Source organism: Perca flavescens, chromosome 6 (genome assembly GCF_004354835.1).
Source record: "Perca flavescens isolate YP-PL-M2 chromosome 6, PFLA_1.0, whole genome shotgun sequence".
NCBI classification, from domain to species: domain Eukaryota; kingdom Metazoa; phylum Chordata; class Actinopteri; order Perciformes; family Percidae; genus Perca; species Perca flavescens.
This window is the reverse complement of record NC_041336.1, coordinates 37,842,498-37,866,392: the sequence shown is the minus strand read 5'-3', so window position 1 is coordinate 37,866,392 and position 23,895 is coordinate 37,842,498. Positions and strand designations below refer to the sequence as shown.

The following is a 23,895-nucleotide window of genomic DNA, read 5'->3' as shown; positions in this document are numbered from 1 at the left end:
GGGGTCTCTTCAGATGGGTAAAATGCTAATTATCTGGCCTGCTTTCCCTTGCTCAGTGTCATCCATATATATTTACTGACGGCATTATCGGTGGTTTTCATGTTCTTATACATTAAAAGGGGGAAACATCAAAGCAAATGCCATTGAAGTAGCCCTTTAAATCTGGGCTTTTTAACACAGATCAACATGATGCTGATTTATGTTTGTGAGTCAGATTGATAATGGATTGCAGGCTACGGCTAGTAAAAAAAATCTCCACCATTGTTTTTTTTTTGTATTGCTTATATACATTCATTTCCCAAGTTTCTGTGTGCATGGCTGGAAGTTATTGCCGCCCACAGCTCCATATATTAGCCGTGAAGCAGTCAGTCAGTCAGTCAGCTAGTCAGAGCTATTATGGCCACAGCCGAGCTCCACTGTTTGAGAGATAATGCATGGTTGACTTGATCTACAAGTGAACCTGACATTTTGCTGTCCTTACATCACAACACAACTACCCAAACTGATATGGCAGGTCCCCTGATAAGCAGAGCAGGACTCACTGATTTGCTTTGTGCTCCCTGTAATGGCTGTATGGTTTCCTCCAACATGCCAAGGATACAGTGACTAGATCCACACAAATATAAAGATGGGGACCATTTGAAGCATCATTCAGTATTTAATGTTGGTTTTTTTGAGTAGTGAGTGTCACACTTGTATCTACGAATACATAATTATACTTCTTATAATCACAGCTGATTGTTGTGAAACATAAACCAGTGATAGTGGCAGCATTTTCTCAAAATGAAGTCCATGTTCCTGCATGATCACAAGGATCAAAGCTTTTCTCTTTATCCCCTTAAAATACAAGATAAACAAATTAAACATTTTTTAATATCCTTCACTCTTCTACCACTTTAGCTTTCTTCAAATTAAAAGCACCTTTATTATACTTTACACTTTTAATTAAGAAGGAAATATCACTACACTGTGTGTATTACTACATAAATCAGACAGCTATAGTTACTGATTATGAACTTTTTAAATACAATGTAATTGTAAAGTTTTAATTTAAACCTTGTAATGTAGTCAATCATAATAAGACTCAGAATGGCAATTATTCTGCAGAATGAGTACTTTTACTTTGACGCTTTATGTATATTGAGCTGATATTACTTCTATACTTAGGAAGGAATAGAGTAGAATGCAGGACTGTAACTTATAATGGAGTATTTTATTTGCATCGTTGCATTGCTACGTTTACTTAAGTAAAGGATCTGAATATGTCTTCCACCACTGCCTTTCTTCCTGTTTTGTGCCGTGAAGTAATGTTAGGATTTCTATCCAAATCTGATTCGGTTGCACACAGATTTGTTGTTGTGAAAATGCAGCTACTGCATCGTATGTTGGAAACACAACATAATTTTCAACTGCTAAAAATGCCACTTTTTTCCAAGTGGTTAGATCTAGATTATTCATCAGATTTCACACTACAGAAACATTACAATTACGTACTGTATATAATTATACATTATACAAACTTTTTCTGTAATAACATGTAGGGCTGCACAACATATAGTTTTTTTATCGTCATCGCAATATCAACTAGCGCAATGTACACACTGTGAAAGGCTGCGACATGTCACGATAGAAGATAGAAGAAAATATCAGTAGAAAACTGCACTTTAAAATGTTATTCTCTTTTTTAGTGGTGCCTTTTGTATTCAATATAATGTTCAATTTGTTCTTAAAAGAATGTTAAAAAAGGACTTCCTTTCATTTGTTTTAAATTCAACAAGCCATTTGTTGTATTTTAGCAGAATACTGAAAGCAGAAGAAATACAGACCTGAGTTCACTTTAGTATCTGTTTATGTATCGTGAGAAATATCGTTATCGCGATATTCAACAAAATTATCGCATATTGCATATTTTCCTCACATCGTGCAGCCCTAATAACATGATATTGTGAAGTAGCGGCAGGATTATATAAGCATTAGGCTTCTGCCTGCTCCTTCTCGGACATATCCCTTTTTTTTTGTTTTTGGGTGAAATCGGATTGATCTGTCTAAGTTTGTGTTTTATCTTTGTGTTTTCTTTTCTTCTTTCACAACATACTGTTGATTGTTCCAGATAGATAAAACCAAATCAAATCAAACCTGTCGCTGTAATGACACGGCTGCATCCTCTCAGACACTGAGCCATTCCACTGTAGTGGACAGACAGGCAGCTGTCTTCCTGCTGCCGTGGGTTCAGCCATTGCTCAGGAGCAGCCGAGCATGGGCCGGTGATGGCTGACAAAGCCCAAGTGAGGCTCCGGGTCCTGGGGGGCCACTGTTTACACCCGCAGGGCTTGAGGGTGAGCTGGGTGTCCCTGTCCCAATCCCAACTCTCTGGGCGTTTGCTGTCTACCGGCGACCCGTCAGGGACAGCAAACTGTCACACTGAAGAGATGTAGTATCTGCACGCTTATGCTCGCTGTACGTCGTAAACACGCACAAACAGCTTGATATGAACATTAAGATTCATGAACAAATGTTCCATTTGGGATATCATAACACTTAAACAAGTCACACACTATCACTTACACACTTATCTCAAGTTTTGTGAATTTGAATTATTTGGGCAGGTGCTTCTTAAGCTGTGAGCTACCTTACAAAACTAATAAGCAAGGCTAGGTTTCAGTCTGTGAAGAATGTTGGTCTGACAGGCAACAATAGTCAAGCTCAGAAGAACTCCCTTGCTTAACACATATCGCCTTGTTTTACAGTACGCAATATGTCCTCCCAAATGAATGGTTGAACAGACCTCTATTGCAGCAAAGGCACAAGAGGAAAAAATAGAAGAAGAAGAAGAAGAGGGAAAGAGAAAGAAAAGTGAAACAAAGTTGAGTAGTGCCAGCTGCTTTGCCATCTGTCACTGTCATGGCTGTGCTTGTGATATGTTGAAACAACTTTCTTGAAAAGTGGTGCAGATAATCCTCGATTGTTTCCATTTGCCAGCCCCTGATACTCTTCTAGGTAGTCCAGCGCAAAGTGAGTTCAGAGCGATGTTTAGTGGTAGTTGTAGATGGCTGACCAATATCCTCTATTAGCTGTGATTGTGGAAATATAAATCTGATGTCCTTATTATCTCTTTTGAAGTGCGTTTTTAAGATTTAAAGTTTGAGATCTCCATGTTTTGCCGCTTGTTAGAAAGTGAGTAAATGAGCACTTTAAAACATCTCAAAAATCATGTATTATTTATAGCAAAGTGCTTTATATATCAGTGGTGGAATGTAACTAAGTACATTTACGTAAGTACTGTACTTAAGTACAAATTTGAGCTCTTTGTACTTTACTTGAGTCTTTTCTTTGCATGCCACTTTCTACTTTTACTCCGCTACATTTCAGAGAGAAATATTGTACTTTTTACTCCACTACATTCATCTGACAGCTTTAGTTACTAGTTACTTTACACATTAAGATTTTTGCACACAAAACACATGTAGTTTATTAAATACAATGTTTTATTATAAATGAAACTACCCAAACGATCAGCCGATTAGTTGATTGACAGAACAGTTTGGATTGTTTCAAGTTTCTAAAATGTGAGCATTTTTCTGCATTGGGTACTTTTAATACTTTAAGTATATTTTCCTGATGATACTTCTATACTTTTACTTAAGTAACATTTTCAATGCATTTAAGTGTGGTGTTAGTACTTTTACTTAAGTAAAGGACCTGAATACTTCTTCCACCTCTGTTCTACATAAGCATTGTCACTCTCAGCAATTTTTCTTGCCCCTTTCCTCTTGGACACATTGGCGAGGGAAAAAAATACGGCCACTAGAGATGTTCCGATACCCGCATCAGAATAACCTCCGATACCGCCTAAAATGCTGATATCGGTATCGGAAAGTACCGGAGTTTATGCACCAATCCGATACCACGTAATTTGGCCCTGAAGAAAACCTACTTTAAAGTAGTTTATTTATGTTATTTTTCCATTAAGAAACGCAAGTTCAGTTTTCGGAATCAGTATGGGGAAGCAAAAAATGGTATCCGACCATCTTTAACGGCCACCCTACAGGGAGGAAAACCCCCACTGGTAGGTCTCGATAAGTCTCGCTGTCCTGGCCTTCGCCCTCTGATCCTCAGCCTAGTTGGCTTGGGGGCCTACAAAAGACCAAGCCCTGCCAAAATGACTCCGGACGGATGAACATGCAAGCAGAAAAAGTCAAGTCCTCTGGTCAAAAAATAAGAAAGGTTAGCATTGAAGATAAGAAAGCTGATAGGTGCTTGGAGGAGATGAAGGTCTGGACAGTGTTCTTTGGCTCCCTGGTGGTCCGGCAGCACCTCATTAGATGGATGTGTGGGAGGCTGTCAAAGCAGGAATATTATAACATGGGGTCGTCTGCAAACTAATTGGGTAACAAAGACCACTTCCAGCTCGAGAAACCCATCTTTTAACAGCTAGTGTGCTGAGACTCTGATAAGAGAGTTCACGTCTAATGCATTTAGTGAGGGGCAAGTTCGCCATCTTTATCTTATTTACTTAACTTGGTGTAAATATTGTTGGTCTTTCTTGCTGGATTTAGCCAGACCCCATTTCTCTAAAGTGCACCCAGGGATCAAACTATTGAACACTGCACGGCAGTATGCAGATGATCAGGTGCTATGCAAATCACAGATACCTTTGTTCAGTGCAGTCTTGAATAAAGTACTTGAAAGCAATACTTGAGTAAAAGTACAAGTATCTTACCAGAAAATGACTTTGGGAGGAGTTAAAGTCACCTTGTAGAATATTACTTGAGTAAAAGTCTTAAAATATCTGATATGTACTGTTCTTAAGAATCAAAAGTTATGTTCTGATATTTACTGTACTTAATTATTGGAACATAAAATAAACTTGCTTATGAAATTTAATGTGGCTTCCTTATAGTAAAGCAAAATAACCAAGGTTTCTACACCTCCTAAAACATCCAATTCAAAAGTCCGATATCAACAAAGAGAAAAACGGACAGGGAAGATGAATCTTTCACTCCAACGTACGTAAACATTTCTTGCAAGTAATGAGTAACGAAGATGCTTAGGGGAAATGTGGAGTAAAAGTAAAAGTTAAAGAAATATAAATAACAAAGGAAAGTACAGAAACAACACTAGTACAGCATGTGCGGTGCATTTTTGGTGTGTTTCTTCTCTTTGTTCTTTGCCTCAAATCATTTTTGAATTTCTTCTACTTTGCACTTGTTTGCTGTAATTACGATTCTGTGCACGTTGTTATGGATAGAGCTCAGTTTCTGAATGCACAGGCCGAGAGAGTCTCCTGAAATATAAAATCACATACAGTAGATGCTATTCTAATGCATCATGAAACGTATAACTCCACCAGAGAGGAGAGGGGAGTTCAAAAGAATATTAAAATCCAATACCTAAAGGAGGGTACAGAGGTTTATCTAAAGTCAGGGGCTTTATTCGCTCATCATGCCTACTATTTTATTGTTTGTCTATGTTTGCTGCCTCTGACTGATCCCAGTCTTCCATGTGTGGTTATGAGAGCAGGGATTTGTTGTGACCTCACTGACTGATTGACTCTTGAGTTCCCTTTTCTTCCTCTTTGAAGAAATCCCCCATCCGCATGTTTATTCCCAGCAGAGAAAGAGAGGTTCTGTCCAGAGAATGTGCCACCTGCCACTTTGACCCCGAGGGGCCATGGTAATATCCATACAGGTGAACATTACTGGCTCGGGGTTCCCTATTATGTTCCCTCACACAGCTTTGCACTGCTCGGGGAGTCAGCCCTAACTTACATGCAAAAGATCAAACAAGTCCTTCCCAATTCAATTCAAATGGGAAATTTTGAGTAATTCAAACAGTGAGTAGTGAAGCGACAGGGCTGTTCCGTCCACAAGAAGTACACGTGTATATATGTGTGTGTGTGTGTGTGTGTGTGTGTGTGTGTGTGTGTGTGTGTGTGTGTGTGTGTGTGTGTGCACTCTACCTCCAAGATATGATTAAGTCCTGGAGCACATGCATTACAAATTCAGCTTTCTCTTGTTTACTACTTCAAATAGTTCTTGGGACATTATACATAGTTACGGAAGCACACATGCATTTACTTGTAAAGTTGAATTAAACATTCCCCACTAGTGCAGGACATTGTTGTTGGATGCTGAAGGGCAGGAAGGAAAAAAAGTTTTGACTCGATCGGTGGAGAGTGGTGTGGGTGAGGTACAAATAGTAAAGGAAAAGAAAAGGACAGATGAGAGAGGAGAGGAGATGAGAGGAGAAAATGAAAGACAAGGAGAAGAGAAGAGAGAAAAGCAAAGGAATAGCAAAAGAATGAATAGGAAAGGAAAGGAGAGAAAGGAAAGGAAATCAAAGCAAAGGGAGTGATTGGAAAGGAGAAAATAGGAAAGGAAATGAAAAATGAAAAGAAAAATATGGAAGGGAAAGGTGGCAGGGGTGGAGAAAGGGGTTGCTTGTCTTCAGGGCAGGTACAGCTTACACTAAACTGTTTGGCTTTAGAGTTGGAGCACCTCACTGTGCCTGAAGGTCTTGGAGAATGGAGTATAGAGCATAAAGTGCCCCCTCCTTCTGAACCTCTATTCTTCTCTCTTCTCCTCCCTGATTAAGTGAGCAGAAGATTCAGTTTAAAAATAAACAGGAGTCATATAACAAAAGAAAAAAAAATATTCACTGTAAACCCAAATGCTCAAATTAATTATTTGGAATAAGTACTGTCAACTCAAAATATGTTAAGAAGTTCTACTTACTTAAAACTGCCAGTAGCATATACAATCTTTTGAGTTTGGTAAACTCTTATTAAGCTATGCTAAATTAAGAATTGCTCCTTAATTAACATTGTGCAGCCAATCATTAGTCTGCCTTATTATTATTATTATTATTAGTCATGCAACTTAACATACAGTCAACATGCAATGCCACCCATAGTCAATATAAATACGAGCACGGTGAGCATTTCAATGGAGTGAAATAAGTAATGGCTAATGCAGCACATGAACTTTGATGCTTACAGTCCGGTCAGCAGGATAAAAGGTGATTTAAATGAGAAAATATTTATTCCCCATAGCGCCGCCATGATAGCAGCAGCCAAATAAAGGCACATGCGCACGGTGATGGGTGTCCCTTTAAAGATTCCGGGAACAGCGGTGACTCTCTCAATTTAATCGATTTTAAAATGAAAAGTCAATTTAACAAAGTTGAAAAGAGAAAGATGGGCTAAGGGAAGAAAAAAGCATTCTCTTGCACTCAAGCAGTAAACTAACTGCTGCACAGAGCAGGCAGAGATTTCAGCTGAATTATCTCTCACCTCACATTTGCTCTTAGGCAAGCAGTTTAAAAAGCCAAGCGATTGAGCCAGTGATCCAATTTGAAATGCAGAAATGATTAGAGCAGCTTGCCTCATTTCATATCGAAATTCTCTGATTTATGACAGGGCACCAGCCAAGATCTATCTCTAAAGGGAATTAGTGTGCAATTCCTGCATATTTCTGTTATTTAGTCTCCCAATAGCAGATGCTATAGCCTTAGAGAGAGGGAGAGGAGGGAGGGGGGGGGGGGGGAATGAAAGGCGGTATGTAGGTATCTTTTCATTTCAGCAGATGTAACCATGGCCATTTAGAAGAGGAAAGAAATGACACAAAAGCAGACTTTAGAAATGAAGGTATTTCTCACTCTATGTAGGATGTTGTCGAGGATCTTATTTCAGGGTGCAAAATGAAAAACATGCAGCACCTAACTAAGCATATGCACAGCTTTCCCCCGAGCATGGATAGTAGTGGGAGAACACAGACTGCAAGGTTTGGTCGTTGGCTGTTTTATTCAACAAAAAAAAGACCCCTTGCAACCCATCCATCCTTGAGGCTAAGAAAATATTAATACGCAGAGCGATAACGAGGGCTAGAGGAAAATCTCCCTTAATGAAATTTCCAGTTGACCACATGCAATTTGTTTCATCGCAGTGAACAACTAATTGCAATGGACGTTATCAAGGTGTGAGTGTGCTGTCTGCTGTAAACTGACTGGTAAAACAGGTACAAATCCTTTATCCTCATTCCCATGTTAGAAACAGAGAACATATAAACTTGACATAACCCATACATAAGCTTCTTTTTTTTTTTTTGGTTATGTTTGGACTGCCAGGATCCTCTGAAAAGGACCATGGCACTTTAAAAATTGTTTGGGACATCTAAATGCGATGCTAACACAGGGTCGGATGTAAAGTAGGGGAGAGAAAGTGAGATGTACTGTTTACTCATCTTTGATTCAAGTTAAATTGTGGAGTTTTATTGGCGGAAAAGGGGGAAAAAAATCATTAAAAAGGCGTTAGTAATAGGGCTGGGCAATATATCGATATTATATCGATATTGTGATACGAGACTAGATATCGTCTTAGATTTTGGATATCGTAATATCATGATATGACATAAGTGTTGTCTTTTCCTGGATTTAAAGGCAGCATTACAGTAGAGTGATGTACTTTTCTGAGCCTACCAGACTGCTGTAGCTGTGTTATTATTTGCCTCTACCCACCTAGTCATTACATCCACCTTACTGATGATTATTTATCTAAAATCTCATTGTGAAAATATTTGAGTTAAATCACCAATAGTCAACCGTACAATATCGTCGCAACACCGACATCGATGTATTATTCCCGATATCTTCTTTTCCCCAGATCGCCCAGTCTTAGTTAGCACCATTATATGAACGGTGGCACTCCTTCATACCGAGTGGGTGTTGAAAGCGGGATGTATAAAAGGCAATGACTGTGGAGATATTCAGACGGAGTGGTTTTGATCTGTCAGTTGTCTAAATCCTGCAGCTGTGGGATCAAGACGGATACAGTGCCAGTCAGTGACCTTGGTGGAGGGAGGGGGGAGGGGGGAGGGAGGGGGAAGAAAAGAAAAAAAAGCCATGAGGAAAATAATCATTCCCACCAAGGTTTGTATCGATTTCACCTGCCCCGACCATGAAGCGGGTTAAGAGTAGCCAGTGGTGGTGAAATGGTCAGCGGTGATATCATTAGCTTGTTGTTTACACAGGGAAGCAGGGAGTTAGAGGAAAGGCTGAGTGTCACAAGCCACTTTCTTCTTCACCTCCTTCAGCTGATCAGAGGATCATGGTATCAAGGAGGGATTAGTAGCGACTTGGGATTTGTGTGATTGGTTAATTTATTGCGGTGATGGCAGGTCTTTCATCTATGGCAACATTTAATCAGCGCAGCCACAGAGGCTATTACAGGTTAGCTCCTTTCTGGAGTCAGTCCGGCTGTGCCATCAGCTCTATCACAATTCCCCTGAAATTTCCAAATTATCTGGAACAGGCTTTAGCTTCTCCGTAATAAAAATTAGAACAGATTCCTGATAGAAGCTTTTTTTTTGCTCTCACAGGGCCAATTATAAATAGCACAGCCCTGCCTTGGAAGAGGGGAAAAAGGAGAAGGGGAGGGGGAAAAAATCCAACTCTGAGAGATGTGCACCGAACTTATCGTTCAGCCCCTGCTACCGCTCTGATCCAAATCCGTGTGGCTGAAAATTTATATTAGATCTTATCACAGAGGTCTAAGTCTCGAAAAATCAATGAAGGTTATCTTTTATGTTGCAGCAACTTGTGGAAATATTGATTTTCATTTTATAGCGAATTTGGAGCATCAGTTTGTAATCACTTCCTCGCTGACTACACTGTTTTGGTCACTGTATCTCTTACACGAGGAACGGTAACAGAGCTCAGAAAAATAATAATAAAAATACTGCCAGAGTATTGGAACCACTGGAGTGAAGGCAGAGGGTGGATAAACCATAATGCACTACACAGACAGGAAGGCCAGAGGAGGTTTTTTTTTTTTTTTACAGGCTCTGACAGGGATGCTAGTCTGTAAACTGATATTAAACACTGTATCTCTATAAACAGAACAAATAGTTACTTGTTTTTAATATCTCTTTATTTGAATATCTATTAAATACACCTAAAAGTGATGTTGAAAATTAGTAATATATTCTTTTTTTTAAAAAAGGGGGATTATCCACTTGTTTACATGCATATGCACAGATTTTGTTTTGGTTTTTGTAAGTGACCTATTTAACTGTCCAATAGATGTCAGCATATTATACGAACTTCCCCTCCGTATTCTGCTTTGGACAGGAAAGAGCTTCCGTACGTCACATCCCCTGCTGGTGTGATTGTTAGGGAGAAGAGGAGTTTGTTTCTATTTATTACACGCTTCCTCGCTCCAGGGAAATCTAAATGTTTTGCCTGTCAATCTGCATTTCTTCTGGCCTCGGCCACTCAGGCCAACTGATCCGGTTGTACAAATGTTTTCATTTGCATTTGCAGACGCTCCTCGCCGCAGTGATGCCACCGTGTCTTAATCCCAAATTTGTTGTGTGCACTTGCTTTTTCTGCATTTCTTTGTCTGCGTGACGTCTGGTACATGCAGCATGCTTACAATGCACATAGGCCACCATTGTCACCATCGATGCATTATGTAAATCTGCACTGAGAAACTGTCATGCCTTGTTGCTGCTCTGTCTCCAACAAAAAAGAAGCAAAGAAACTAGTGTTAATTAACAATTAAAATACTAAAACACCCATAGTCCGAATTTTAAAAAGTTGTATCTCCGCAATAATTAAAAGGAACAATTGAGATTTTTTTTTTTTGTAACAAATGTCTCATGAGCGCTAACAGAGGCAAGATGTCTAGTTAATGTGGTGTGTTGTCCCTGTTGGCTACATTAAGAGCAGCTGGAATATCATGAATTCCCAGAGGCTCAGAGGGACGGCGGAGAGGCCTCTCGCTGCTGAATAAGAGATGGCTCCAGTCTGGAGATCTAAGGAAGGGTTAATCTGATTCCCATTTCAGATAGTCGTCCATAGCAACAATCGGCCTGGTCTGCTCTGCTCCTTTGACAGGGGTGTGAGATTTTCAGGTTAGCCGGATAGAAGACTTTATTGTGAGGCTAATTTGAAATGTGAAATGGAGGATGACTTAAATTACAGAGGTCTTCTCTCTCTCATCTGCTGCCAGGGCGGGATAAGGAGATGCCAGGGGAAGGAATAAGAATATCAACAGACACAATTTACTGTCTGTGTTTGATCAGTTTGGCAGGGTAGTTTGCCAATGTGCAGAGCTATATATATATATATACTGTGTATATATCCACCTATATACAGACTATGTCAAAATCTGTCTTTATTTAGTGTCTGTATTTGTTTTCTTAATTTGCAGACAAAATCCAAACAGATTGCTATCTCTCTGAGATGTACGGTATTTGCTATTTGTAAATAATGCTCTCTAAAAAAAGACTGCGTTTGTCCTCCAGCCTCCGACTAGATAGAGTTCATGGAAAGAGAAATGGGTGGCTGGAGGAGGGGGGGCTGGAGGAGGAAGAGGAGGAGGAGGAGGAGGAGGAGGGGGCATGCAGGCGCGCTGCCGGAGCACAGTGCTCATCTCTTGTGCATATCTGTGCCAATTCAGACCTTTAACATGCTCAAGTGACATTTGCATTTATCCTTGAAGGTTGTTGCCTTTTGCGGAGGGAGAAATAAGTGAAAGGCACGAGCGAGAGGACTAGTATTTTTTCTGTTGCATTAGGCAGATGGACAGTGTGTCCTGTCGCCGGTTGCCTCAGATGGAAAAAAAAGAAATGAAGTGTTGAGATTGCAGCCCAACCCCATTTTCTCTCAGCTAAACTATTTCTGTAACATCCTAATGAAGGAGGGCCCCGGGGTTCAAAAGTACTGGCCTTGATATACTGACATTTTGCCTTTGAGTAATAGGCTACTGTACCCAGCTGCCTGGGATGTCGCTACCAGACAACCCCCCCCCCCCAACTAGGGCTGCACGATATGAAGAAAATATGCAATATATATATATATATCGATAACGATACTACTTGCGATAAATAAACAGACATTAAAGTGTACTCACTTCTGTATTTCTGCTGTTTTCAGTATTCTGCTAAAATATAACAAATGGCTTGTTGAATTTAAAACAAATAAAAGGAAATAATTTCCAACATTTTTTTTTTTTTTTTTTTAAGGTTTTACCTTTGGTTGTTTTTGTGACAGACATGAAAAGGGAGAGAGAGAGAGAGAATGACATGCAGGGAAGTGCTGCAGGTCAGAATTGAACCTGCGGTCTCTGCGTTGAGGGACAGAGCCTCTATATATGGGCGCACGCTCTACCACTAGGCCTCCCAGGCTCCCTATTTCCAACATTCCTTTATTGAACAAATTGAACATTGAATTAAATAAAAAAGGCACCACTAAAAAAAGAATAAGTTCCATTTTAAAGTGCAGTTTTCTGCTGATGTTTTCTTTCAACAAACATTTATAGTGCAGCACATGCTCAACACCACTGTCACTCCATTTTGCAAGACGCAAAAGAAAAACAACAACCGAATAAAATCAAACCCAACAGAAAATTGTCGGAGGAGAAATCGAGCGAGCAGATCTGGTGACACTGCACCATGGGAATCCATTGTGGTGTATACGTTGCACTCTATCTCCCAGTTTTCTTTTTTTCTTTCCGAGAAATAAAACTCCACGTTTGACCTCTGACCAAGAAGAAAAATGACCTTACACATTCAGAATAATTTCTCCGGCATATTATAAAAACTCTAACCTCAATCGGCCTTTGAAATGGATACTGATTCTTTAAATTCTTCCTAGCTTGTTTCAGGAAATAGAGAGATCCTGGCGATAGCAAGGCACAATGTGTCCAAAGTTCACCGCCAAACACTCGCTTCCTTCTCTCTGAAAGTCACCAGCTTTTTTTCTTCTTTCTTTCTCTTTTTTCATAATTCCCAGACACCTTAGATGTTCTTCTTAATCTTAGAGATCTGATGCTGAATCATTGGCTCCAATCCTAGATGATTATTCCTCCTGTTAGATACAATGCAGGCTCTTGCACCCATTTGTCACCACTCCGACCACTGTAAAGCCTTTGTCTGTAGGCCAACACACACACACACACACACACACACACACACACACACACAGACAGTACAATGCTCAGGCCTAGGAGTCCAGCTGAAATGAAATGATTAGACCAGTTTCTTAAATGTGAGGATTTTTCTGCATTGAGTACTTTTGCTTTTATTACTTTAAGTATATATTCCTACATTACATTTACAATGCAGGACTTTGACTTTTACTACCACGCACACACACACACACACACACACACACACACACACACGCATGCGCGCGCGCACACACACACACCTGCCCTGATTCTCAAATCTTCTCAGCGTAAAAAAATAAATACAAAATTGGGTTGGACATGAGTTGCATGGTGTATAGTTTCTGAAATTGTCTGTTTATGGCCATTGAGAGCAGCAGAAGAGCGTAACTCAGTGGTTATTAATGTTTCCTTAATCACCAAAATAAGTAAATGATTAGTGTTTGTTATCTGTCCTGGTCCAGAAGACGAAGAGCACGGTCCCGGTGGTGCTGAGCGCCGGCCCCAGGTGGCTGCTGGATGTGACTTGGCAGGGAGCGGAAGACAACAAAAACAACTGTGTGGTGTACAGCAAAGGTAAGCAAGCAGCGCCCGGCATCCTGTTATCTCTCGGCAGCGCAGCACACCACGCCACAGCACCGCCGCAGAAGACACTGACAATCCTCCATCCACTCCACTCCTGCCTGTCTCTCCCCCTCGGCCTGTCTGTCCCTCCGTCTTTCTTTCACTTTTGTCTCGTCTCTTTCTCGCTCTCCTTTTTTTTCCCCAAAGTCACAAACACACACAAATATTTGCAGCTCCCACATAATAACATAAACGCTCCCACACTATATCTGTTTTACTCCAAAGAGTCATTTATATCACTAAAACTCTGATTAGGAACTGAGAAACATCACTTGACACACAAAGTTAATGGTCTTTAGATTTCACAAGGTAATTAATGCCCCCTTTTTTTCTCTTTTTTTTTATACTAAGTGAATCCCTATCTTGGCGCTGATAGCGAGCAGAGCACAAGTGGAGATGGGCTTGCCATTTTGCTTCATTTGTTCTCTCGCTAATTCGCCACAGCTTTATCTGTATATCTTTAATAAATCAGACATATCCATACAAGGAGCCCCCACGGCAGAAATGGAGTTGTGCAAATAAGTGGAAAGAAGTACAACATATCTGTCAGACGAATCCATGTTGTTTACTCAGCCTTCACCCTAAAAAGCGCAAAAACCCCAAATGACCCACTGTCATAACGATAAACTCCTCAATCTGCTGCATTGTGTCCGGCAAACCCTCATTAAAAACCAGCCCGACATGGCTCTGTAGAGAGCCTGGTTTGTTGCAGACTGTATGAGAAGATGCTTAAAGTGCATACAGCCCTGACACTACAGTGGTAGTAGCTTCACGTCCCATGAAAGCACAAGGCTTCTGCAGCTATAATTGGGTCTTGACGGGTGTTAACCAGAGAGACACTGCAAAATAAATACGTAAATAAAGATGTGTTTGGGATTCCAGAGGGTGAAGGAAAAAGGGGGCTCCATTTATCACTTTTCAAAAATGATTACCCCGTGACAATACCCCCAAAGCTGAAATGGAGCTTCTTCTCCCTTTTTAAAAGTGAATAAGTGGCAGGAGTGGGATTTGCAACCCCGGATTTTCAGTCTCCCAATTCTCATCTACTAATCACTAGACTGCACTGGGGAGTTATCCTCTTAACCGGCTACTTAACTTTGTGCTCTTTATCACCAAATCATTAAAGTTTTGATAAGCTGTGAAAGAAGATTATGCACTTCTTTAAAATCTTCTAATCTTTTTTTTTTTGCTCAGAGACTTGACTGTATGAAACAAAAAAATAACAGGATTTCTCACTTTTTTTGTTAGGAGTTTCCTTCCGCCTTTCTTCTTCATGTACATGTATCGTGGAGATAGGATCGCATGCAGCACGCGCAGCGTCATCACCTCGGCTGTGTATCACTGACGCTTTCCCTTTCTTTGTCACTTCCTGTTTGACCTTTATTAAATTAAGCACAATAATATCTCCAGACGTCCCCCTTGGGAGAGTTGTTCTGTGTTGTGCTGTATAAGTTCATTACAGTAAATCTCCCCCCCCCCCCCACAAGAATCTTCACACGCTTGCCAACTGATGACAAACGATAATAGAGAGGATGTTAAATACAAAGAATTAATTTAAATCTCAGAGTGGAAGTTAAGTATCTCTTGTCACCTCATAGTTGCTGTGTCTTAGACATCACTAAGCTGGATGGGGGGGAGTGGGTTAAAAACAGCATGAAATACATCCGCCGCCATTTAACGTGTTCATGTTTCTGTAGTTGGAGCATATGTAGTGATGAACGTAGTATATCGCTGCTGTCGGGTGACAACCTTGCATGTCTAAAACCGTTGTTTTTCAGGAAATGAAAAAAAACTAACATTTTATTGATATATTCAAGGGTGATTCCAGGTTTTTGGAGGGATTTGGAGGAAGTGGGGTGGCACGTGGGGGGACCAATAATCACAATACAGCATAGAAAATCTGCTTAGAAATATAGGAAATATTGGAGAGGATAGAACAACACAGTGCAATTTTGCTAAATAAAACACATCACATTCATTATTAATTTCACTTGTTTTTATTTTCAACAAATTGTATATCTGAATACACAGTTTCTACGGGCTCTTAGGGCACGAGAGAGGGGGGTGGGGCGTTTCGTCCTTAACATTGCCTTGTCACTCTTCAAATATTTGTTAAACCTACAGACAGATATAAAGGGTGACCAATAGCATTGATTTATGATTTTTAAAATTGAAAATAGGGCACCATGGGTAGCTCACCTGGTAGAGCAGGTGCCCATATACAGAGGCTTACTTCTCAATTCAACAGCTGGGGGTTCAACTCCAACCTGTGGTCCTTTGCTACATGTCTCTCCCCTGTCATGTTGTCAGCTGTCCTATCAAAATAAATGCCCAAAAAATAAGGTTTCTGCCCGACAGCGACAATATATTGTTTGTTTTTTCTGAAGACTCGTTCATTTAATTAAACAGTAATATCACAAAAGCCTGTCTTGCGTTATCTCGTCATGAAAACTTTTAACTTTGAAATGAATGTTACAATTAAAAAATATAAAAAATTGGACACTACTGTGATATCACAAGGTACAAAAAATTCAGTCTGTGTAATTCTACACCTGACTCAAACAGCTTTGTAGCAACTGTGCCACAGAGCTTTCCCATAAATTGGTTGGCTGTCCGTTTTTTTTTTCTCAGCTCTCTATCCAAAATTGTTCCACATTTTTCACTCCTGGCGACTTTTTTTTTTCGTTGAGGTGGACTGGGAGTAAGTTCCGAAAGTGGTGAAAGTGTTTGATGCCGTTCAGCTGTTTGACTCTTGCGTCCAGACTGATTCATACCCGCTCATTCTTCTTCGTTGCCTTCCTTTAAATATTCCAATAAGCATGTGTGGGCACCCTCTGGAGGTGACATTGAAATTGAACGTCAGCGTGCCGAAATTATCAAATCTTTGTCAAATTCAATTTGGAATTTGACCCTTTTTTCTGCTTTTTCCTTTTGAAGCGGTGCTGGAGAGGTGTTCATGGTGTCGACACTAGATCGACTAAATGGAAAGAATCCAACAGGAACTTTTTTTCCCCCACCTTGAAAAAAAAAAGCTGAGGCCCCAGATTGTTTCTATCTTCAGCGCTGTGCTGTTTCTCCTCTGTGGGCTGCTTCGTTGCTCCCTGAGATGCGTTACTTATGGAAAACAGTGAATATCTCAATACACAGTATGCTTGCAGAATGTGTGTTTGGCTTACCTTTTCACTGGTCTCGGCTTTCTTTATGGCTGCCTGCAAAGATAGTAGCAGTTCACTTTGGATGCCTGCCAGTGTGACTCTATGGGGGAGTATCTCTAAGTAAGCCCGGGTGATTGGTTTGAGTGGCTGTAGCTTACTGTTGGCTGTTGTGTCTGTGATTTCTGCATTACATGTTGTACAACCGCTTGTTCTCTATGCCCCCCACCACTCCCCCACCCCAAAACTTGTCATTCAGGAAGTGGGAGAAATGTGTGCAGAGGGAGAGAGGGGACAGGAGTCATCAGAAATGATTCCTCTGAGAGTTGTGCTCCAGCAGTGTGTTATGTATAATACATGCACTGGAGTGTGTAACAAGCAGCAGGGAGGTGTGTTCAGGTCCACCCGCGGGGCGCCCCGGGTCATCAGCACCAAGACAAGCTAACCCTATATAGTCTTTTAGATTCATTTGCCTATTTCTGGGATCCTACAATTCCTGTTGCCAGCAAAAAGATGTCTTACCTGACAATTTGTGTACTGCATTCGGAATACAGAACACAAATTGTATTGTATTGTATGTAAATGATAGACAGATAGGCTGCACTATCTTTGCAGACAGAAGAATTTTTATCCATTTAACCCTGAAAATAAACACTTTTTGTGACGTCTTTTTAAAACGTTTTGGTCCCTTTTTTCACGCGTCAAATTTGACCCGAGGACAACAGGAGGGTTAAAAGAAATTAGAAGTCAAAGACCATACGTAAAGTTTGAGGCTTTTAAATGTCTTAAATTAGGATCCGCAGAGCCATTTCATGAATATAAATTCTTCTTTAAATTGCTGTTCTTAGAATGAGAGGCAGCAAGAGCCCTGAAGAGGAAGTGGAAAAGTGCAATATCTGTTTTTCCCAGGCTGTCAGCATGGCCCTGTTTGTTTTACATTAAACTCCCAGGAAGAGCCTTAGCAGCCAGCCATTACTAAAACTCTCGACTCTACTACTGCGCTAACTCATTATCGAGAAATCCACCTGGAACTCCCACAATGCTCTCCTCCACACTCCGACAGTTTTCTTTGAACCCCTGAAGTTATAGAAACAGGCTGCAAGTCTGCAGAGTAATTATATGTTACAGTAACGCTGCAGACGGAGGAGAAAGAGAGGTAGAGAGAGAGAGAGAGAGAGAGAGAGAGAGAGAGAGAGAGAGAAAATGACAGACAGGGACCCAGAGAGAGAGAGAGAAAGAGAGAGAAACCTGTGGAGAGTTTTCTGTACAGATAAACAACAGATTGATAAACAATGCAGCTGGAAAGTAGGAGAGATTTAACAGAGAAAATAAAATTCAGCTCCATTTCGATTCCTCCTCATCACCCAGTTGATGTTACAAATGAAGGCTCTGTTCAAATCTGAGAATCTGCCTGATTGGGAGACTTTTAGCAACAGCCAACGTGACCGAGCCTGTTTAAAGGATAAGTCTGACGTTTTTCTGTATTTCTCTCACTGTGAACAGTGAAAACAACGAGACCAACAATGCATTTGTCTGTAACCTTTGATTGATAGGACAGCTTAGACATGAAAGGGGAGAGAGAGGGGGCATGCAGGGAAGGGCCACAGGTCAGATTCGAACCCTGGGCCTCTGAGTCAAGGGATAAACCTCTGTAAGTGGGAACATGCTCTACTGCAACGTACAACCATATATATATATATATATATATATATATATATATATATATAATACCACCAGCAAACTATTGTAAATTGTACACCAAAATGTTATTATAACACCAAGTTAGTTATATTTGGTAATATTTTCCCAGGAAATTTCAAATTCCTGCAGTATATCACAGTCCCGTTAGATGAAACCTGTCTACAGCGTTTGCTGAAATCAAACACAGTCCGATCTGAGTGTACAGTCAAAGTGTCATTTTTAGGTCTAAAGTACAATATATGACTTCATCCATCCCAGTGTGAGCCTCCATTGTGCTTACCCCATTGTTACCTGATATCTGAGCCCATTGAAACTATACACCCTCAATGTGACCACATTATGTGGCATTATTCAGAGGTCACCTAAACTTTTCAACTGTAAGCCTCTTAAGCCAGACCACATTCAGATACAGCATGTCCAATAAGTCTCCAGAGCAACTTAGCCCATTGTTCGTGCAGAAATTGACCAATGTAACTAGGCCGTTTTACATAAGCCCGGACAGTGCCGAATTAGCCAACTCGCTGTGTCTTTGTATTATTTCATTTTCTCTAAGTCTTCACAATCAGATCCCTTTTTTTATGCCTTCATTCGCTCTTCCCCACTGCTCCAGAGCTGCAGACCTCTGAGGCATGCGATGAACTAGCGTGACCTGCCCGGACACATGTAGTATCTATTTGACTCATGCATTTGCAACAGCCTTGCAATGTTTTTCCAAAGACATTTGGAGGTTTTATTTTTTATTTTTTTCCCACCTGAAATGAAAGTGTAAAACCGCACCGTTTCCTGCACGGCTCCCTGGCAGCATGCAGCATTAAACAGTGAGAGGAGAGGACTCTTACAGTTCAAAATTTAATTGTTCATTTCAACCCTCCTCTTTTAAAATGACTGCGGCGAACAGGAGGTGCGAGGGTTATTATCTGTTATCTGGGAACATAGCGAAATAGTGTGACTGAATAATAACTAAACAACTGACACAATGTAAAAAATTTCATTATCAGTGTATTAAAACAAAATTGTACCCTAAAGGAGTCCCCAGCACAGCTCCGAGCAGCCAACTAATTATGTTTAATTAAAAGACAACAGATCAACAGAATCGTTTTCATTAGGAAATTATTAATGATTCCACTGCAGCAATAATTGATTGCACTGAGCCACGCGATAACTCGGTACGGTCAGGCTGGAGTGAGCCGGGTGGAGATGAGTGGCTGGTTTTAGGCATTTGGCAGCTGTTGAGTAGCTGAAGCTTCCACGTTAGCAATTGAGGAGAAGTAGTAAAGCTGGCTTTATGGAGAGGAGATGAGAGGAGGAGGAGGAATAGAGTGTGTGGTGGGTTAAGAACAGCGAAATCCAAAATCATATGGCGATCTGAGAGGACTTAACCATCCCACACATGTATTTAGGAGCACAGGAATTCATGCACACACAATCACACACATTTCAGTACGCATGACCGAGACGGGAACACACACTCTTATTATTTTCCCCCTGTCTCTGTCTACAAACATATTCTAGAGGGCGTTTTCTCTCCATTTGTTTCTTTCTGCCTCACTTGTAAGCATATAAACTACACGCGCACACACACACACACACACACACACACACACACACACTTGCTGCTGCTCCATTCAGAGCCATGTGAAAGACGTCAGCTCCAGACGCTTCCTCCGACAGCCTTTTATGTGCATTGTTCTCCCGCCGCGCAGGCATTTTCCCTGTGCTAGACAGTATAGCACAGGCACCAGACGCCACAGCACCCACATTCACTGCAAACCCACTGCACACGCGCGCACACACCAAGCGCCATTACCCAACATTTGAATAATGGCTGCTGACACATATATGTCCATCTGTATTCAGCATAGACTAAGCCTTAAGACAAAAAAACAACAATGCAGGGAGAAAATGCAAAAGAAGTGATGGACACTGATGAGGGACAAGATTGTTCTTTTCATATATCACAACGGCCTAACAGTTCGTAGCTGTGGTATGTGCATGCACCGTTTAGAGTATGTGCTTGCGATTTGTGTTGTGAGTGTGTGCCGCTCGTCCTTGTATTAATGCCACAGAAGGTGTCAGGCTAATGAGCGTGGGCTGTCCTTAGAGCAGGAGGGTTTGGGTTGTGCCATTCACTCTGCATATTTAAATGCCTTGTAGAGCTTAAGTAGGCCCACTTTTCCATGTCAGGGCAGCGTTCAATCCTGCTGCGACCATTAATTATGATACCATTGTGCTCCAGTGTGGCTAATAAGAGTGATGTATTGCACCCTCGTGGCATTATAATCATCTGAGTGAAGTACCTGGACTACACTGAGCTCGCTTTAAGCACCACGTTTATAAAAAAGAAAGGAAAAAAAAAGAAGAAAAAAAAACAGTGAGTGAAGAGGAAGCTTCTTCCCTCCTCTCCACCGCTGGCTGCATTGGTTAATGCTCTGACATGAGAGTGTGTCACAGATTTAACTTCTCTATAATTGAATAATCAATGATGAGAAACGCTTCGGTATTGATCATGCAGGAGGGACAGGAGAAAGACCAGAGCTGCAAAGATTAATCGATTAGTCTATTAGTTGTCAACAATCAAATTAATCGCCAGCTGTTTTGATAATCGCTTAATCGGTTTTGAGTCATTTCTTATGAAAAAAAAGTTTAAAATCTCTGATTCCAGTTTTCTTAAATGTGAATATTGTTCTAGTTTCTTCTCTCCTCTGTGACAGTAAACTGAATATCTTTGAGTTGTGGACAAAACAAGACATTTGAGGACGTCATCTTGGGCATTACTTTGGGAAACACTGATCCACATTTTCAAAATTTTCTGACTTTTTATAGACCAAACAACTAATCGATTAATCGAGAAAACAACACACAATGAAAATAATCGTTAGTTGCAGCCCTGGTGAAGACACATGTAAAGTCATTCAAAGCGCTGCAAGTGCCCAAAGCAGATGCAACATAATATTTTTTCATCCATGCATGTGCACACCCTCCCTATCTGCACTGTGTAACAATGTTTTATGAGTCATCTGCATTGCTTCTGCAGATGTCTTCAAACACAGAACTGACCTAAGTGGATTTTGAGAAACTGCTACTTAATATTTTGAGCATGTCTCCTCAGTGTTGAATGTGTTCAATACAGATGGGGAAGAAAGATCCCACTTTATTACATTAATCACTGCAAGCTAATGTGATTATAGGGACTTTATATTTCCCTTCTTAACTTCCCTGCCTTAACGGCATAATCAATGACTGCTTTTATATTCATTGAAAAATTCTGCGGATATGAATATAAGCTTCTGCAAGGTTTTTTAATCTACTGCGGGATCTTGAGTCAGTAATTAAAGAGTCCATTCTGTGTGTGTCTTCTAAAAGCCTTTAGCCTGCTTTTAGGGCCTGGGTATGATGCAGCCCACCGCCCCCATCTCTGCTGTGGTAAGTAGGTGTGAAAAGCATTGTCAGTGTGCTTCAGGATAAAGCCCTGCTGTTGAATGCCATTGGTCAGAGTCAACCCCCCCCACACACACACACACACAAGATCCTGGAGCAGGTTGAAAAGAAGAGTGTATGCGCAGGAGAGGATGTAGGCAATCGTGGAGGTGTGTGTGTGTGTGTGTTTGTGTGTGTGTGTGTGTGTGTGTGTGTGTGTGTGTGCAGGGATAATCAGAGACAAAAGCTGAGAGCTGGAGAGAGGGGCCTTTCTGCACATCCACACAGCTTTTTTTGGAGGGGGGGAGGGGATGGTGGTGCCTTTTTTATCAGGCTTGAGCGGGGTCAGTGTGTGTGTGTGTGTGTGTGTGTGTGTGTGTGTGTGTGTGTGTGTGTGCTCTAGTGTGAGAGAGATGGAGGGAGAGAGATAGAGGAATCACTGGGGTGGAGGGGCTGTTTAGATCGTCAGTCAGCGTGATGGAAAACCACACGGTTAAAGTCTCTCTGAGGGTTGACACAGGACTGCAGTGAGTGTAACTAAACTAAAGTGAAACTGAGTGAGTCTAGGTGAAACTCCCAGGGTGAGAGGAGATGATCATACTATGAAAAAAAAAACGGCCACGGTGAAGGAAAAAAAGGACATGACAGTGGAAGAAAAACATACAGCGCTGACTGTCGCGATGATACCACTACTTTAGAGAATAGAGTAAGGACAGTTTTGTTTCAAGCCTTATTGGGTCTGGTGGAGCAGCACCAATGTTTCCTTTGATAATGTACACCGCTGCAAATCAATTTTTAGGTTGGGCAAAACATAATCTGATTTTCTCTGAAGAAATAGCTTGACACATTACTAAATTGTTTTGTGGGGTCGCCACTGTGTTCATGCAGGAGAACTCGGCGATAACCTTTATACATACCTTTGCAGCTAATCCATTTTATTGATTGTACATCCACCTGCGTGGGGGGAAAAACACATAGCCCCATAGTCTTTAGAGCGCTGTATCAGTGTGATATCACCGTTTCTCTTTTCTCATTGCAGCGCACAGAAGAACGCAACTGCAAACCACCTCTAGCATTAGTACCTTATCTGTGGGTTGTTTTAGCATGCTATCTCATCCAGGGATCTTAGCTATTCTACCCCTCTTAAAGCCCAATGCCATGGGTAAGGACACAGGGATGCATGAGGCGGGTTTAACAATGAGCTTTAAAGGTGTAGTTGTAGCAATCTGGAAATATGATATGTGTACATTTGTGAAGCTTCTTAAAGCTCCATTGTGTAAGACTCGCTCGTATGTATTCTGAATGATTCTGAATGGCAGATTCTACATGTACGACAATATGTTGATTAGTTGGTGGAAGTAATTACACATGAATGAGCACATATTTGTGAAAGAACAAAGGGTTTTTGCAAAGAATCAACTAAAAACATTAAGCAATGGAGCTTTAAGAAAAGTTACAATCAAGGTTGGTTTTTGACAACCGGTTGGTTCATGCCAATCATTAACGTTAAAAAACCCAAAGAAAAAACCAGGTTCGGATAGAGACTGTCAGAGGTTTAAGGCCGCCAGGTTCTAAATTTGGGGAAAAGAGAATAGTATTGGATGGGTAATCGGTATTGGCAGATATTCTGAGTTGAGGGATTGAAATGGGTGGAATACTAAGGTAAGCCAACTAAATGCTTTCTCTATCTTGTGGTATGGTTATAGGTATAAGCAAAGGAAGCACTTGGTCGAGGTTAGGTGAGGTTGTGATTGGGGTTAGCATACTCTGGTCTCCTGCATGAAAGTCTAATGTGACACCCGTACCATTGCCGCGTGACTTCATATAGGGCACACTACTTGCTGCAGTGGCACTGATCGTTGGAAATGTATGTAAACTGTTTAATCCGAATTATCCGATACCGACTTAATTCTTATGGTTACTGGGCTGCTGACAGGGCTCCAACTCAGTTTCTAATTTGGTCATTAATGGACTTAGTCTGTTAGCTAAGACTTTGGTTTAAGAAAGTTCAGAAGGGAGATGCGTCTTTTGCCTTTTTGTAGATCACTGTGATTA

General features: G+C 40.9%; 1 protein-coding gene across 1 annotated transcript in view; it reads left to right on the top strand.

The window, feature by feature from the left end:
* The window catches only part of zfpm2a (zinc finger protein, FOG family member 2a), a 137,851-nt gene that overhangs the window by 72,862 nt on the left and 41,094 nt on the right, over nt 1-23,895 (top strand). Inside the window, exon 5 of the mRNA XM_028580069.1 lies at nt 13,411-13,522. Coding sequence (XP_028435870.1) covers nt 13,411-13,522 — 112 coding nt within the window. The remainder of the gene's footprint in view (nt 1-13,410; nt 13,523-23,895) is intronic.